Genomic DNA, 18,073 nt, shown 5'->3' on the forward strand with positions numbered 1-18,073 from the left:
TTGTCACAGAGGTGTTTCTGGCACTTAAAAACAGGAAATACCCAAAATACATATCCTAGTCATTGGAAGGTCTGTAAAAGCTTTGGTGTTTTGTATCAATGTCTTTGTTTACATGTGTTTTTGTTTTTTTTTATTCTGTACTTGTGTTTAATAGAAATGTGGAGGTCAGGACCAATAAATGCAGAAATTAAAAAAGGAGCATAAAGTTTGTCTCATAATATATAAACACAGGCATCAGTTTTCTTGTTTTTTATATTTAAAAATAAATAGTAGATGATACTAATATTATATTCCCTATATTCTGTGTCATAGAAAATACATCATACACCCTATGTTATTCTCAGATGACCCACATGGGAAGTAATGACATACTCCTGAAAATTAAATCTGTGAATATTTAATGCAGAGCGACCATTCATTGGTCAGTGGGAGGGTTAACACATGTATAAATAGACATGGCAAATAGGCACAGCTCTTAGTTCAGTAACCTTAAACAAAGCTGGATCAGGTAAATCAATATCTATTACAGATGGATGACATAGTTTATGAAAACATCACAGTACAGTACTGCTTTCCTGACAACAACGCATCGTGCAGAAAGGAGGTCCGAACAGGCCCTGCTTATATTTTTTTATTCATTGTTCTCTCATGTATATCTGTGTGCACTGTGTTTCTGAACCTGCTGGTGATTATCTCCATCTCTCACTTCAAGCAGCTCCACACTCCAACCAACCTGATCATCCTCTCTCTGGCTGTGGCTGATCTTATTGTGGGATTGATTGTTATGCCTGGGAACATAATGCAACTGATAGACTCATGTTGGTATCTTGGAAAATTGGTGTGCATATTTTTCCCACTGATCAGTTCTCTGTCAGTGTTTGCATCTGTGTTAAGCCTGGTTTTAATTGCAGTAGATCGGTACATTGCTGTGTGTGACCCCTTGCTCTATCCCAGTAGAGTCACTGTGTGTAAAATGTCTATATGCATAATCCTAGGCTGGTCTTTCTGTCTGATGTATTGTGTAATATATATGTACTTTAGTGACCATCTCATTTCAACACAGTTATATTCCACATGCTATGGTGAATGTCTTCTGCTCATGAAATATTCCTGGCTGATTTTTGACTTTGTGCTTTCATTTCTAATCCCTTTCTTTGTTATACTGATACTGTACGGGTTGATCTTCAAAGTGGCGAGACGTCAAGCCAAAGCTGTAAGAGCTGTGTGCAATAGTGTCTCAAAAGAACAAGAAGCCAAAGTTCCAGGCTCTTCTGAGACCAAAGCAGCCAAAAAATTGAGCTTGGTTATTTGTGTGTATCTCCTTTGTTGGATACCATTTTATTTAACTTCTTTTTCACTCGAAACTTTCAATACTTCATCGATAATGTGGACTTTTTTTGGCTGGCTTTTATTCTTTAATTCTTCCATTAATCCAATAATATATGCCATTTTCTATCAGTGGTTCAGAGTGTCTGTAAAACTCATTATGACTTGTAGAATATATGACCCTTCATCTTCCAGGTTTAATTTGCTTTCTGATGGGATTTAAATCCAGACTGACAAAGACTTAGCAAAATCACAACCCAGCTTTCTTCATTATGCATGTGTTTACAGCATTTATTGCAAATATTGTAATATATTATGTGTGAATTATATTATATGTGTCGACTCATCTAATAATCCTATTTATAATTTTAATATATGTTTGCAGGAGATGTTAGAAATGATCTTTTCACTGATTCGATACAATCATGCAAATTTGTATCGTGACTTTTTCCCAACTTGTAATATTCTGTGATGTTTATTGGCTTATCTCACATTTACTTGTACATCTCCATGATTTATAGTAGTGATTTCCTTTCCCCTGATCCTGAATTGAACAGATTTGGCCATTTATTTGTTGAGGAAAATGTGCCATGATTACTTATCTGAGTGGTATTTGAGCATGTGAACCCTTGGGAAATATTCCAAATTGTTATATTTTACAGTAATGTTTATTAATTCCCCATATTATTGGAAAATTAAATTAGATAAGTAAAATAAATAACTCTGTCACAGGATACAGGCCATATTCCATGTTTTCTGCTTCACCGAATATAGCAAGTCACAACACCATTACAGTCACAAACACAATGTTTCTATTTAGGTTCAATAAGGATACAAATGAATTTCAATATTGTTTGTGAGTTCATTACAAATATGAATAAACTGACAATATTTTATCTACAGTATGGTTTAGTAGTATGAGGAAATTATGCTTCTGACTACAACAGCTCTCTTAAGTCAAGGCTGTAGGAGGGCTATGTACAGAGTTGAGCTTCTTAAGAAGCCTCCAGGAATTATTTGGATTTCTCCTAAAAATATTAATAAAAAAAAATTAAAAATAGCAAAGAGAAACTGGGCAAGCCTAGTTTTGCCAGACTACCATAAGTCATATAGCCATTGTCACAGAGGTGTTTCTGGCACTTAAAAACAGGAAATACCCAAAATACATATCCTAGTCATTGGAAGGTCTGTAAAAGCTTTGGTGTTTTGTATCAATGTCTTTGTTTACATGTGTTTTTGTTTTTTTTTATTCTGTACTTGTGTTTAATAGAAATGTGGAGGTCAGGACCAATAAATGCAGAAATTAAAAAAGGAGCATAAAGTTTGTCTCATAATATATAAACACAGGCATCAGTTTTCTTGTTTTTTATATTTAAAAATAAATAGTAGATGATACTAATATTATATTCCCTATATTCTGTGTCATAGAAAATACATCATACACCCTATGTTATTCTCAGATGACCCACATGGGAAGTAATGACATACTCCTGAAAATTAAATCTGTGAATATTTAATGCAGAGCGACCATTCATTGGTCAGTGGGAGGGTTAACACATGTATAAATAGACATGGCAAATAGGCACAGCTCTTAGTTCAGTAACCTTAAACAAAGCTGGATCAGGTAAATCAATATCTATTACAGATGGATGACATAGTTTATGAAAACATCACAGTACAGTACTGCTTTCCTGAAAACAACGCATCGTGCAGAAAGGAGGTCCGAACAGGCCCTGCTTATATTTTTTTATTCATTGTTCTCTCATGTATATCTGTGTGCACTGTGTTTCTGAACCTGCTGGTGATTATCTCCATCTCTCACTTCAAGCAGCTCCACACTCCAACCAACCTGATCATCCTCTCTCTGGCTGTGGCTGATCTTATTGTGGGATTGATTGTTATGCCTGGGAACATAATGCAACTGATAGACTCATGTTGGTATCTTGGAAAATTAATGTGCTTATTTTTCCCACTGATCAGTTCTCTGTCAGTGTTTGCATCTGTCTTTAGCATGGTTTTAATTGCAGTAGATCGGTACATTGCTGTGTGTGACCCCTTTCTTTATCCCAGTAGAGTCACTGTGTGTAAAATGTCTATATGCATAATCCTAGGCTGGTCTTTCTGTGTGATTTATTGTGTAATATATATGTATTTTAATGACCATCTCATTACAACACAGTTATATTCCACATGCTATGGTGAATGTCTTCTGCTCATGAAATATTCCTGGCTGATTTTTGACTTTGTACTTTTATTTCTAATCCCTTTCTTTGTTATACTGATCCTGTACGGGTTGATTTTCAAAGTGGCGAGACGTCAAGCCAAAGCTGTCAGATCTGTGTGCAATAGTGTCTCAAAAGAACAAGAAGCCAAAGTTCCAGGCTCTTCTGAGACCAAAGCAGCCAAGAAATTGAGCTTGGTTATTTTTGTGTATCTCCTTTGTTGGATACCATTTTATTTAACGTCCTTTTCAGTTGAAACTTTCAATACTTCATCGATAGTGTGGACTTTTTTTGGCTGGCTTTTATTCTTTAATTCTTCCATTAATCCAATAATATATGCCATTTTCTATCAGTGGTTCAGAGTGTCTGTAAAACTCATTATGACTTGTAGAATATATGACCCTTCATCTTCCAGGTTTAATTTGTTTCATGATGGTGTTTAAATCCAGACTGACAAAGACTTAGCAAAATCACAACCCAGCTTTCTTCATTATGCTTGTGTTTACAGCATTTATTGCAAATATTGGAATATATTGTGTGTGAATTATATTACGTGTGTTGACTCATATAATAATCCTATTTATAATTTTAATATATGTTTGCAGGAGATGTTAGAAATGATCTTTTCTTTGATTTGATGATAGAATCATGCAATTTTGTATCGTATGTGTATGTGATGTTTATTGGCTTATCTCACATTTACTTGTACATCTCCATGATTTATAGTAGTGATTGCCTTTCCCCTGATCCTGAATTGAACAGATTTGGCCATTTTTTGTTGAGGAAAATGTGCCATGATTACTTATCTATGTGGTATGCGAGCATGTGAACCCTTGGGAAATGTTCCAAATTGGTATATTTTACACTAATATTTAATAATTCCCCATATCACTGGAAAATTAAATCAGATGAATCAAATAAATAACCCAGTCACTGTCACAGGATACAGGCCATAGTCCATGCTCTCTGCTTCACTGAATAAAGAAAGTGATAATATCATTACAGTCACAGACACACAATGTTTCTATTTAATTTCAATAAGGAAACAAATGAATTTCAATATTGTTTGTGAGTTCATTACAAATATGAATGGACTGACAAAATTTCATCTGCATTCTGATTCTGTAGTATGTAAAAAAATTATGCTTCTGACTACAAAGGCTCTCTTTAGTCAAGGCTGTAGGAGGGCTATGTACAGAGTTGAGTTTCTTAAGAAGCCTCCAGGAATTATTTGGATTTGTCCTAAAAATATTAATAAACTTAAAAAAAATAGCAAAGGGAAACTGGGCAAGCCTAGTTTTGCCAGACTACCATTAGTGATATAGCCATTGTCACAGAGGTGTTTCTGGCACTTAAAAACAGGAAATGCGCAAAATACATATCCTAGTCATTGGAAGGTCTGTAAAAGCTTTGGTGTTTTGTATCAATGTCTTTGTTTACATGTTTTTTTTTTTTTTTTATTCTATGCTTGTGTTGTATAGAAAATGTTTAGGGCAGGACCAATAAATACAGAAATGAAAAAAGGAGCATAAAGATTGGGTCATAATATATAAGACAGGCATCAATGTTTTTTTTTGTTCTTTTCATTTACAAATAAATACTAGATGATCTACCACCAAAGAACAAAGGCCTCTAAGAACATTTTGTTGATTTTAAGTATTACAAATACTTATTAATTCGATGTAACAAGTTAAAGCATGTGGAGTTCAAGGAGGCTGTGTGCTGCTATATGGAGTTTTATAAACACACTAATGCCACAAATTTTTCCCTATCACTTCCTTTTATAATATTTCAGCAAATACACACACTCACATTAAATAAGACAAATTCAGCAGTTCTCCTGTCTCTGTGAGGTAAGATGTGTGTAAATGTTGCAGAGTTCCAAGCGATCCAGCTGAGCTTGTGAACTAACCAAACGCTGAGCCAAGGCTTTGGTCAACACATGATGTTGGGCAAAACATAGCTACAGAAACACACACAAACAGAGCGTGCTCCTGTCTTATTTCCTATTATTCAGCTATGTTTTCACTCTGAAGAACCTACTGTTCTTTGGTTTCAGCTGGGAACTCATTTTTCTGGTTTGCAAACAAGTATATGTTTGTGAAAACAAACCAAATGGTTCCAAATTTAGTTTAAGGGATGTGAAGGACTGGCGCCCCCTCCAGGGTGTTTTCCTGCCTTGCGCCCAATGATTCCAGGTAGGCTCTGGACCCACCGCGACCCTGAACTGGATAAGCGCTTACAGATAATGAATGAATGAATGAATGAACTGGAATGTGAAATATGAATTAAATAATAAACAGTGAAATATGGCTGAACTATCAGGTTCTACACCTGCATACACATTTAAACTTTAGGATTCAGTCAGCGACTCAGAAATTTAAAGGGCCTCTTCTAGGCTGACCTGGTAGGCGGCCTGTCAAAAACACACACACACACACACAAACAGGGTACATCATATTAGAAATGTATAACAAATATGAATATAAAAAACATGTATTACACTTTGACCTTTTCATTGGTCTATCAGTGCAGTATTAATACATTATAACTGTAATATTGCATTTCTGTATTTAATACAGATGTGGTCTTTGAATTAATTTATGAATCCTTCACTGTTGACAGCTGTTAAAGTCTCCTACATTCTGTGTCACTGAAAGTACATCATACACCCTATGTTATTCTCAGATGACCCACATGGTAAATGATGACATACTCTTGCAAATCAAATCAGTGATTTTTTAGCACAAAGCGACCATTCATTGGTCAGTGGGAGGGTAAATACATGTATAAATAGACATGGCAAATAGGCACAGCTCTTAGTTCAGTAACTTTAAACTAAGCTGGATCAAGTAAATCTATGTCTATTACAGATGAATGACATAGTTTATGAAAACATCACAGTCCAGTACTGCTTTCCTGACAACAATACATCTTGCAGAAAGGAGGTCTGAACAGGCCCTGCTTATATATTTTTGTTCATTGTTCTCTCATTTATATCTGTCTGCACTGTGTTTCTGAACCTGTTGGTGATCATCTCCATCTCTCACTTCAAGCAGCTCCACACTCCAACCAACCTGATCATCCTCTCATATTTTAATCTGTATAGTCCATAGAACTGTAATAATTGATATTAGTGTTTTGTAGTTGAAAAGTTAAGTCAAACCAATAAAATCGGGAACATTTTCACATATTTGAAGATGTGTGTTTGGTTGTAAGATCTTGTATCATTTGATTCTTCACTGCCATGACTAAAATCAGGTTGAGAAGAGGAGACGTCTAAGAAAAAAGGTGAACGATTGAATGTGCTACATAACACCCTAATTAAAAATAAAAAGGCATTTCAATCTTTTTATCAACTAGGCTTGAGCTTTATTATTGGTCTTCTTCTTTCTTATAATTTTATGTCTATCTGACACATTTTATGTGAATTCTTTATCTTGATCTGTGTTCTGTTAGGCTGGACCTGACATTCAAACATGTGTACAACAGGGACATTTTACAAACATGTTTCTTAAAATACTGAAGGAAAAAAAAATGTTATATATATATATATATATATTAATCAGCCTACTACAACAGTTCCATGTTCAATATTATATTCAATTCTATTCACATTTTAAAATAATTAATTATTTATTTATTATATTTAACTTTTACTCAAATCCCAAAGTATTTTAAAGGATATTAACATTCATAATTGATTTGGGTAGTCACAGTAAATTAAGGGACACCACTGAGTATGAAATTAAAAACAAATGTAGTTTTTGTTTGTGTTTTGACTTTAGCTGTAATGTTTAGGTTTATCTGTATTTATGTCCTCTTAGTCATTCCCTAAATGTTTTGTCATTGTAAATAACTGATCATGCCTGAACTATTCTCAGATCACCTACATGGTATGAGATGACATATTCTTACATATCAAAGTAGGCAATGGCATAAACAAAGCATTCATTGGCCAGTGGGAGGGTAAATACATGTATAAAAAGAGATGCCAAACATATAAATGTCTTAGTTTAGTTTTACTGAATGGTACATTGGGATCATTTTCAATAAGTTAATCTGTGTGTATCGAAGATGGATGATATAGTTTATGAAAATATCACAGTGCAGTACTGCTTTCCTGAAAACAACGCATCTTGCAGAAAGGAGGTCCGAACAGGCCCTGCTTATATTTTTTTATTCATTGTTCTCTCATGTATATCTGTGTGCACTGTGTTTCTGAACCTGCTGGTGATTATCTCCATCTCTCACTTCAAGCAGCTCCACACTCCAACCAACCTGATCATCCTCTCTCTGGCTGTGGCTGATCTTATTGTGGGATTGATTGTTATGCCTGGGAACATAATGCAACTGATAGACTCATGTTGGTATCTTGGAAAATTGGTGTGCATATTTTTCCCACTGATCAGTTCTCTGTCAGTGTTTGCATCTGTGTTAAGCCTGGTTTTAATTGCAGTAGATCGGTACATTGCTGTGTGTGACCCCTTGCTCTATCCCAGTAGAGTCACTGTGTGTAAAATGTCTATATGCATAATCCTAGGCTGGTCTTTCTGTGTGATGTATTGTGTAATATATATGTACTTTAATGACCATCTCATTACAACACAGTTATATTCCACATGCTATGGTGAATGTCTTCTGCTCATGAAATATTCCTGGCTGATTTTTGACTTTGTGCTTTCATTTCTAATTCCTTTCTTTGTTATACTGATACTGTACGGGTTGATCTTCAAAGTGGCGAGACGTCAAGCCAAATGTCACGCCTTCGTCCTGTCAGTCTGTTGTCCCCGCCATGTGCTTTATTCGCACATGGCTATGTTTTGTTTATATTCTGGTCTCCGCCTTTGTCCCGCCTCCTCGTCTGTCATGTGTTAACCCGTCCTCGTTATCTGTCCAGGTGTGTCTCGTTTGTGTCTGTATTTAAGCCCTCTTGTGTCACGTCCTGTTTGTCGTACATTTCTCATTTCTCATTTCTCATGTCTAGTCGGTCGTGTTTTCGAGTCTCTCCGTCTGTCTCCACAGTTTCTCCGTGTTTGTTTTCTTAGTCGTTGTTTCGTGTCGTAGTTTCTTTTCCTCTCTCGTTCCTTCGTTTACTCTTTAGTCTGTCAGTCCGGTTTACCCTGTTTAGTTTCCCTTGTTTAATTTAGCCTGCCTTGTTTCCCTGTATGTTTTCGTGCTTTGTTTGGTTACCTCCCTTTATTAAAGAACTGTGTTTTAGCGAGTGCGTCCGCCCTCCTTCTATCCGCCCCTCGTTCCTGACAGAATGTACGACCCCCAGGACGCAGCTAGCACAGACTATTATCTCAAGGGATGTGCCGTTCGCCGGACTCCATTCCGCACAGGCCCCAAAGATCCTGTGGGGGAGGCTTTGAAAGCGGCCTCGGAATGGAGTCGCCGGCTCCAGCTCCTGCCTGGCGCTGCTCCGGATCCTATAGCGGAGGAGTCGACTCGGGAATCGAGTAGTTGCACCAGCGGGAGTCGAAAGAGTCGGCGGAAGAACCGTGCTGGAGTTCCCCCCTCGCTGGAGGATTACCCCCTCAGGTCCGGGGAAATTTTTGGGGGGGCGTTAAGGGTAGGGGCTGTTAGCCTCACCTCCGGAGCTCTGAGGTCTGAGGCTAACAGGGGCGCACCTCGAGGTGATCTAATGGGTGCGCCTGTGAAACCCCCTAAACCCTTTACAGCTCCAGCGCGAGCCCGGCGAGCAGCACAAACCCCTGTCCTCGAGAGCGCGGCGCGCGCCTCTCCTGTCTTCAGGGACGACGTCGCTGCAGGTTCCCCTGCCTCCGTGGACGACGTCGCTGCAGGTTCCCCTGCCTCCGTGGACGACGTCGCTGCAGGTTCCCCTGCCCCCGTGGACGACGTCGCTGCAGGTTCCCCTGCCCCCGTGGACGACGTCGCTGCAGGTTCCCCTGCCCCCGTGGACGACGTCGCAGGTTCCCCTGCCCCCGTGGACGTTGCTGCGGGGCTTCCTGTGTCCGTGATGGCGGCGCCCGCCGCTCCAGTGTCCGTGACGGCGGCGCCCGCCGCTCCAGTGTCCGTGACGGCGGCGCCCGCCGCTCCTGTGTCCGTGACGGCGGCGCCCGCCGCTCCTGTGTCCGTGACGGCGGCGCCCGCCGCTCCTGTGTCCGTGACGGCGGCGGCGCCCGCCGCTCCTGTCCCCGTGACTGTGGCTACGGCCTCTCCTGTCCATGTCCGTAGGTCGGCCCGAAGGACTTCAGGGCCGATCCCCAGAACTGTGCCCAGGCTGGTTCCTCAGACTGCCACACAGACATTAGCCAGTCCTGGGCACCGCCCTGTTATTTTGGTTCCCTTGTCTGTCCCTGTCCTGGTTCCCGTCTCTGTCCTTGTCCTTGTACCCGTGTCTGCCTTTGTGTCTGTCCCGGTCCCTGTCACGGTGTTTGTGTCTGTCCCCCTAAACATCTTGGTCCCTGTTCCCCTACCAAGTCCAGTCCAGTCTCCTGTCCTGCCTCATGTCCAGTCCCCTGTCAGCCCTGGCCAGTCTCTGTTTCAAATCCCTGTCCAGTCTCAAGCCCCGTCTCCGTTTCAACCCTCTGTCTTGTCTCATGTCCAGTCCCCTGTTAGTCCTGTCCAGTCCCCGTTTCAACCCTCTGTCTTGTCTCATGTCCAGTCCCCTGTCAGCCCTGTCCAGTCTATGTTTCAACCCCCGGTTCAGTCCCCTGTTAGTCATGTCCAGTCTTCGTATCCGTCCAATGTCCAGTCACCCGTCTTGTCTCCGGTCCAGTCTCTGTTTCAAATCCCTGTCCAGTCTCAAGTCCCGTCTCCGGTCCAGTCTCTGTTTCAACCCTCTGTCTTGTCTCCTGTCCAGTCCCCTGTTAGTCCTGTCCAGTCCCCGTTTCAACCCTCTGTCTTGTCTCCTGTCCAGTCCCCTGTTAGTCCTGTCCAGTCCCCGTTTCAACCCTCTGTCTTGTCTCACGTCCAGTTCCCGTATCCGTCCAATGTCCAGTCACCTGTCTTGTCTCCGGTCCAGTTTCCCTTCCAATCCCCTGTCCAGTCTCCAGTCCCGTCTCCGTTCCAGTCTAGTGTCATGTCACCTGTCCTGTCTTCTGTCCAGTCACGTACCCCTGTCCAGTCTAACGTTCCTATCCTGTCCAGTGTCTTGTCACCAGTCTCTGCTCCCGTCCAGTCCCAGCACCAAGTTCTGTCACCTGTCCCGTCTTCTGTCCAGTCCCTGTTTCCATCCAGTGTCATGTCCAATGTCAAAAACCCTGTCAAGTCCCATGTGTCCACTCCTGTCCTGTCCAGTCCGTTCTCGTCTCTTGCTGCCCGCCTTTGTCAGTCTCCTGTCATGTCCCATGTCCCATCTTGTATATTCGGTCCTGTCGTGTCCCCAGCTCCTGTGTCTGTTCCCGTCCTGTCCTGAGTCCTGTCACCCGTTGGTTTGTTGTCCTGTCTTGTTTTCCGTGCCCTCTCCAGTGCCAGCTCCTGGGGGGTTTAGGAGTACGCGCCCGGGAGTTGCGCGTTCTTGGGGGGGGCATCTGTCACGCCTTCGTCCTGTCAGTCTGTTGTCCCCGCCATGTGCTTTATTCGCACATGGCTATGTTTTGTTTATATTCTGGTCTCCGCCTTTGTCCCGCCTCCTCGTCTGTCATCTGTTAACCCGTCCTTGTTATCTGTCCAGGTGTCTCGTTTGTGTCTGTATTAAAGCCCTCTTGTGTCACGTCCTGTTTGTCGTACATTTCTCATTTCTCATGTCTAGTCGGTCGTGTTTTCGAGTCTCTCCGTCTGTCTCCAGTTTCTCCGTGTTTGTTTTCTTAGTCGTTGTTTCGTGTCGTAGTTTCTTTTCCTCTCTCGTTCCTTCGTTTACTCTTTAGTCTGTCAGTCCGGTTTGCCCTGTTTAGTTTCCCTTGTTTAATTTAGCCTGCCTTGTTTCCCTGTATGTTTTCGTGCTTTGTTTGGTTACCTCCCTTTATTAAAGAACTGTGTTTTAGCGAGTGCGTCCGCCCTCCTTCTATCCGCCCCTCGTTCCTGACACCAAAGCTGTCAGAGCTGTGTGCAATAGTGTTTCAAAAGAACAAGAAGCCAAAGTTCCAGGCTCTTCTGAGACCAAAGCAGCCAAAAAATTGAGCTTGGCTATTTTTGTGTATCTCCTTTGTTGGATACCATTTTATTTAACGTCCTTTTCAGTTGAAACTTTCAGTACTTCATCGATAGTGTGGACTTTTTTTGGCTGGCTTTTATTCTTTAATTCTTCCATTAATCCAATAATATATGCCATTTTCTATCAGTGGTTCAGAGTGTCTGTAAAACTCATTATGACTTGTAGAATATATGACCCTTCATCTTCCAGGTTTAATTTGTTTCATGATGGTGTTTAAATCCAGACTGACAAAGACTTAGCAAAATCACAACCCAGCTTTCTTCATTATGCTTGTGTTTACAGCATTTATTGCAAATATTAAATTATATTATGTGTGAATTATATTACGTGTGTTGACTCATATAATAATCCTATTTATAATTTTAATATATGTTTGCAGGAGATGTTAGAAATGATCTTTTCATTGATTTGATGATAGAATCCTGCAATTTTGTATCGTATGTGTATGTGATGTTTATTGGCTTATCTCACATTTACTTGTACATCTCCATGATTTATAGTAGTGATTTCCTTTCCCCTGATCCTGAATTGAACAGATTTGGCCATTTTTTGTTGAGGAAAATGTGCCATGATTACATATCTAAGTGGTATGTGAGAATGTGAACCCTTGGGAAAGGTTCCAAATTGGTATATTTTACACTAATGTTTAATAATTCCCCATATCACTGGAAAATTAAATCAGATGAATCAAATAAATAACCCAGTCACTGTCACAGGATACAGGCCATAGTCCATGCTCTCTGCTTCACTGAATAGAGAAAGTGATAACATCATTACAGTCACAGACACACAATGTTTCTATTTAATTTCAATAAGGAAACAAATGAATTTCAATATTGTTTGTGAGTTCATTACAAATATGAATGGACTGACAAAATTTCATCTGCATTCTGATTCTGTAGTATGTAAAAAAATTATGCTTCTGACTACAAAGGCTCTCTTTAGTCAAGGCTGTAGGAGGGCTATGTACAGAGTTGAGTTTCTTAAGAAGCCTCCAGGAATTATTTGGATTTGTCCTAAAAATATTAATAAACTTAAAAAAAAATAGCAAAGGGAAACTGGGCAAGCCTAGTTTTGCCAGACTACCATTAGTGATATAGCCATTGTCACAGAGGTGTTTCTGGCACTTAAAAACAGGAAATGCCCAAAATACATATCCTAGTCATTGGAAGGTCTGTAAAAGCTTTGGTGTTTTGTATCAATGTCTTTGTTTACATGTGTTTTTATTCTGTGCTTGTGTTGTATAGAAAATGTTTAGGGCATGACCAATAAATGCAGAAATGAAAAAAGGAGCATAAAGATTGGGTCATAATATATAAGACAGGCATCAATGTTTTTCTTGTTCCTTTCATTTACAAATAAATACTAGATGATCTACCACCAAAGAACATTTTGGTACATTTTGGAACATTCAAGGCCTCTAAGAACATTTTGTTGATTTTAAGAATTTCAAATACTTATTAATTCGATGTGACATGTTAAAGCATGTGGAGTTCAAGGAGGCTGTGTGCTGCTATATGGAGTTTTATAAACACAATGCTGCTACAAATCTCTCCCCACCACTTCCCTTTATAATATTTCAAGCAAATACACACACTCACATTAAATAAGACAAATTCAGCAGTTCTCCTGTCTCTTTGAGGTAAGATGTGTGTAAATGTTGCAGAGTTCCAAGCGATCCAGCTGAGCTTGTGAACTAACCAAACGCTGAGCCAAGGCTTTGATCCACACATGGTGTTGGGCAAAACATAGCCACAGAAACACACACAAACAGAACGTGCTCCTAGACTACTTCCTATTATTTAGCTATGGTTCACTCTGAAGAACCTACTGTTCTTTGGTTTCAGCTGGGAACTCATTTTTCTGGTTTGCAAACAAGTTTCTGTTGGTGAAAACAAACCAAATGGTTCCAAATTTAGTTTAAGAACTGAAATGTGAAATATGGATTAAATAATAACAAACAGTAAATTATGGCTGAACTAACAGGTTCTACACTCGCATACACATTTAAATTTTAGGATTCACTTAGTGACTCAAAAACTAAAAGGGCCTCTTCTACGCTGGCCTGGTAGGTGGTCTGTCAAACACACACACACACACACACACGAGGTACATATTATTAGGAATGTATAACAAATATGAATATAAAAAAAATATTTGTTCTACTTTGAGCTTTTCATTGGTCTATCAGTGCAGTATTAATAAACTATAACTGTAATATTGCATTTCTGTATTTAATACAGATGTGGTCTTTGAATTAATTTATGAATCCTTCACTGTTGACAGCTGTTAAAGTTTCCTACATTCTGTGTCACTGAAAGTACATCATACACCCTATGTTATTCTCAGATGAGCCACATGGTAAAACATGACATACTCTTGCAAATCAAATCAGTGAATCTTTTAACACAAAGCGACCATTCATTGGTCAGTGGGAGGGTAAATACATGTATAAAGTGACATGGCATATAGGCACAGCTCTTAGTACAGTAACCTTAAACTAAGCTGGATCAAGTAAATCTATGTCTATTACAGATGGATGACATAGTTTATGAAAACATCACAGTTCAGTACTGCTTCCCTGACAACAACGCTTCTTGCAGAAAGGAGGTCCGAACAGGCCCTGCTTATATATTTCTGTTCATTGTTCTCTCATTTATATCTGGGTGCACTGTGTTTCTGAATCTGCTGGTGATCATCTCCATCTCTCACTTCAAGCAGCTCCACACTCCAACCAACCTGCTAATCCTCTCTCTGGCTGTGGCTGATCTTCTCGTGGGACTGATTGTAATGCCTGGTAATTTAATGCAACTAATAGATTCCTGTTGGTATTTTGGAAAAACAGAGTGCTCAGTTTTCCAATTGGTCAGTTCTCTCACATTGTTTGCATCTGCTTTTAGCCTGGTTTTAATTGCAGTAGATCGGTACATTGCTGTGTGTGACCCCTTGCTTTATCACAGCAGAGTCACTGTTTGTAGAATGTCTATATTTGTAGTTCTAGGGTGGTTTTTCTGTCTACTGTACAATACTTTTTTAATACATGTTAATGAGTACTTCCCTCCATATGAGACACCCAGTAGCTGTTATGGTGAGTGTGTGCTTGTCATAAAATATTCCCTAGGTCTAATCGACCTAGCAATTTCACTGGTGTCCCCTTGTTCTGTGATACTGGTCTTGTATGGTTTGATTTTTAAGGTGGCAATACATCAAGCTAAAACTGTTAGAGCTATGAACAGTAGAGACTCAAAACCACAAAAACCAAATATGTCAAGCTCTTCTGAAACAAAGGCAGCTAAAAAACTGAGTTTGGTCATATTTGTTTATCTCAGTTTTTGGATACCATTTTATTTATTTTCTCTGTCAGCGGAAAGCATCACATCTTCATCAGTGGCGTGGAATGTGTTTGGGTGGCTGATGCTCTGTAACTCTTCTATGAATCCAATAATATATGCTATCTTCTATCAGTGGTTCAGAGTGTCAGTAAAGCATGTTATTACATGTAGAATATTTGAATCCTCATCTTCAAGGTTTCATTTGTTTCCTGGTGATGTATAAAGCCAAAATTCTCAAAGCTGAGGTTACAATTCTTTACTGAAACACTATCACAGCTTAGTTTTTTTTTTTTTCTTCGGTGGATTTGAATGTTGAAACCTTGAATGTTTGGACCATTCCTGTTTAATGAACTAAATAAGGAATTAAGAAATATTCATCATATCTGCCAGCTGATAGCTATGATGTAGACTGTGTTGATCTGGCTTTTATATATGAACTCATTTGTGAATACTCTCCTGTATTCTGTTTTTTATTCATTGTTCAGAGCATAAGCGATGTATATTGTATCTTGCACAATATATGAGTTGTCATCTTCAATGTTGCATTTATATATAAAAAATAAACTAAGCTGAAGAGATTTCAGACATTTCCCTTATTCACAGTAATATTGTACTACACAGTGCTGTATACAAAATATTCAATACAATTCTAATTTTAAATCAATTGATAGAAAACCTGAGCTGATATGTCATGCCTTTGTTGGCCCTGGCTTTGTTTGATTGGGTCTTGTTTATTGATTATATTATAGTCCTATATTTCTGTGTATTTTTCTTTTTTCTTTTTTTTTTTTTTGTAAATTCTGAGTCCTATTAGGAGCTTTTGTCTTCCTTTACCTTACCAGTTAGAAATGCACCAATATCGTATGTTTTACACAAGTATATATTATTAAGCACAGCCCCTGACAATCTAAACAAAATAAAGAGTAGTAAATTAAGTCATTTACTTTTAAACATCTTAAATTTTCCTCCTGAGGACAGACTTTCTGCTTCACATCATCCAGCTACTCATCAGATCATTAAGATAACAGTGAAAAAATAGTTACATTTCTGGTCAAATTTAATAAGGAAATAGATACTTTTCTGTTTTCTTTATTATTTTAATGATGGCATGCAAATATTTTCTCTACAGTCAGGAATGTTGGTATAGAAAGTACATTAATTCATTCATTGTCTGTAAACGCTTTTACAGTTCAGGGTCACAGTGGGTCGAGAGCCTACCTGGAAATATTAGGCGCAAGGCAGGAACACACCCTGGAGGAGGTAGCAGTCCTTCACAGGTTGACACATACATTAACATATTCACTCACACACTCACACCAGTTGCCAATCCATCTACCAACATGGGTTTTTGGAGACTGGAGTTTTTCAAAAGACCCTATAAAACATTAAGGTTTTGACAATTAAAAAACATGAATCTCCATTTTTGTTTACTACATCATTTGAACACAGCAGCTGTCCCTCACACAGTGTGAAAATTTCATGATGAATGAATCCATTGAAATGCTTTAAAAATATTTTCACATTCACTTTGAAATTATATTAAGTTTTGTCTTTCTGTAAAGTTTTTATTTTTGGGGATATATGTGATTAATTGGACAGTGATTATTTGTATTAAAATATATACAGCTTCATTAACATAACAGTAAAATGCATGTTTATTTTTAAAAATGTATAATACAGATTAGAAGTACATTTTATTTTAAGCTTTATTTTTGCACTGGATGGTTGCTGTAAGTCAAGGCAACATTTTTAATATGAAATAAGGGAATGATGTAAACAATACATTAGTAATTCATTTTTCAGTGGGAGGATTCACCAACATGTATAAATAGCCATGTCATACAGGCAGATCTCTCAGTTCAGTCTTCCTGAACAACTGATGTAAATCATTTCCACAGGGTAGATTTTTGTCTATTACAAATGGATAACAGAGTTTATAAAGACATCACAGTCCAGTACTGCTTTCCTCACAGCAATGCATCGTGCAGAAAAGAGGTCCAGACAGGCCCTGCTTTTATATTTTTGTTCATTGTTCTCTCATGTATATCTGTGTGCACTGTGTTTCTGAACCTGCTGGTGATCATCTCCATCTCTCACTTCAAGCAGCTCCACCTTCCAACCAACCTGATCATCCTCTCTCTGGCTGTGGCTGATCTTATTGTGGGATTAATTGTTATGCCTGTGAATATAATGCAACTAATAGACACATGTTGGTATCTTGGGAAATTGTTATGCTTAATTTTCCCACTGATCAGTTCACTGTCAGTGTTTGCATCTGTGTTAAGCCTGGTTTTAATTGCAGTGGATCGCTACATTGCTGTGTGTGACCCCCTGCTTTATCCCAGTAGAGTCACTGTTTGTAAGATCTCTATATGCATAATCCTAGGCTGGTTGTTCTGTCTGATTTATTGCATAGTATTTATGTACTTAAATGACCATCTTACTGCAACACAGTTATATTCCACATGCTATGGAGAGTGTATGCTGCTTTTGAAACAATCCTGGCTAATTTTTGATTTTGTGCTTTCATTTCTAATCCCTTTCTTTGTTATAATGGTGTTGTATGCTTTGATTTTTAAAGTGGCCAGGCATCAAGCCAAAGCTGTCAGAGCTATGTGCAATAGTGTCTTTAAAAAACAAGAAACCAAATTTCCAAGCTCTTCTGAAACCAAAGCAGCCAAGAAATTAAGCTTGGTTATTTTTGTTTATTTCATTTGTTGGATACCATTTTATTTAAGTTCATTTTCAGTCGAAAATGTCACTACTTCATCAATAGTCTGGACTGTGTTTGGCTGGCTTTTATTCTTTAACTCTTTTATGAATCCAATAATATATGCCATTTTCTATCAGTGGTTCAGAGTGTCTGTAAAACTCATTATGACTTGTAGAATATATGAATCTTCGTCTTCCAGGTTTAATTTGTTTTCTGATGGTGTTTAAATCCAGACTGGCAAACACTTGGCATATTCACAACCCAGCTATATTAATAATGCATGCGTTCACAGCATTTATAGCAAATATTGGAATATATTGTGTGTGAATTAAATTTTTTGTGTTGACTCTTCTCATAA

The 18,073-nt window shown here is 38.8% G+C and overlaps 3 protein-coding genes across 3 annotated transcripts; all 3 read left to right on the plus strand.

Moving 5' to 3' along the window:
* Positions 1–2,971: 2,971 nt before the first annotated feature.
* LOC136674443 (trace amine-associated receptor 13c-like) lies at positions 2,972–3,991 on the plus strand. The gene is made up of 2 exons (XM_066650449.1): positions 2,972–3,449; positions 3,633–3,991. The coding sequence occupies exons 1-2, from the start codon at positions 2,972–2,974 to the stop codon at positions 3,989–3,991; spliced, it is 837 nt and encodes a 278-aa protein (XP_066506546.1).
* Positions 3,992–7,625: 3,634 nt separating this feature from the next.
* On the plus strand, positions 7,626–11,887 carry LOC136674444 (trace amine-associated receptor 13c-like). Its single transcript, XM_066650450.1, has 2 exons — positions 7,626–8,307; positions 11,550–11,887. Exons 1-2 carry the CDS (start codon positions 7,626–7,628, stop codon positions 11,885–11,887), a joined length of 1,020 nt encoding a protein of 339 aa, XP_066506547.1.
* A 5,035-nt stretch (positions 11,888–16,922) lies between these two features.
* On the plus strand, positions 16,923–17,942 carry LOC136674446 (trace amine-associated receptor 13c-like). The gene has a single exon (XM_066650451.1). The coding sequence runs from the start codon at positions 16,923–16,925 to the stop codon at positions 17,940–17,942; it is 1,020 nt and encodes a 339-aa protein (XP_066506548.1).
* The last annotated feature ends 131 nt before the right edge of the window (positions 17,943–18,073 follow it).

Source organism: Hoplias malabaricus, chromosome 18, assembly GCF_029633855.1.
Source record: "Hoplias malabaricus isolate fHopMal1 chromosome 18, fHopMal1.hap1, whole genome shotgun sequence".
Lineage (NCBI taxonomy): Eukaryota > Metazoa > Chordata > Actinopteri > Characiformes > Erythrinidae > Hoplias > Hoplias malabaricus.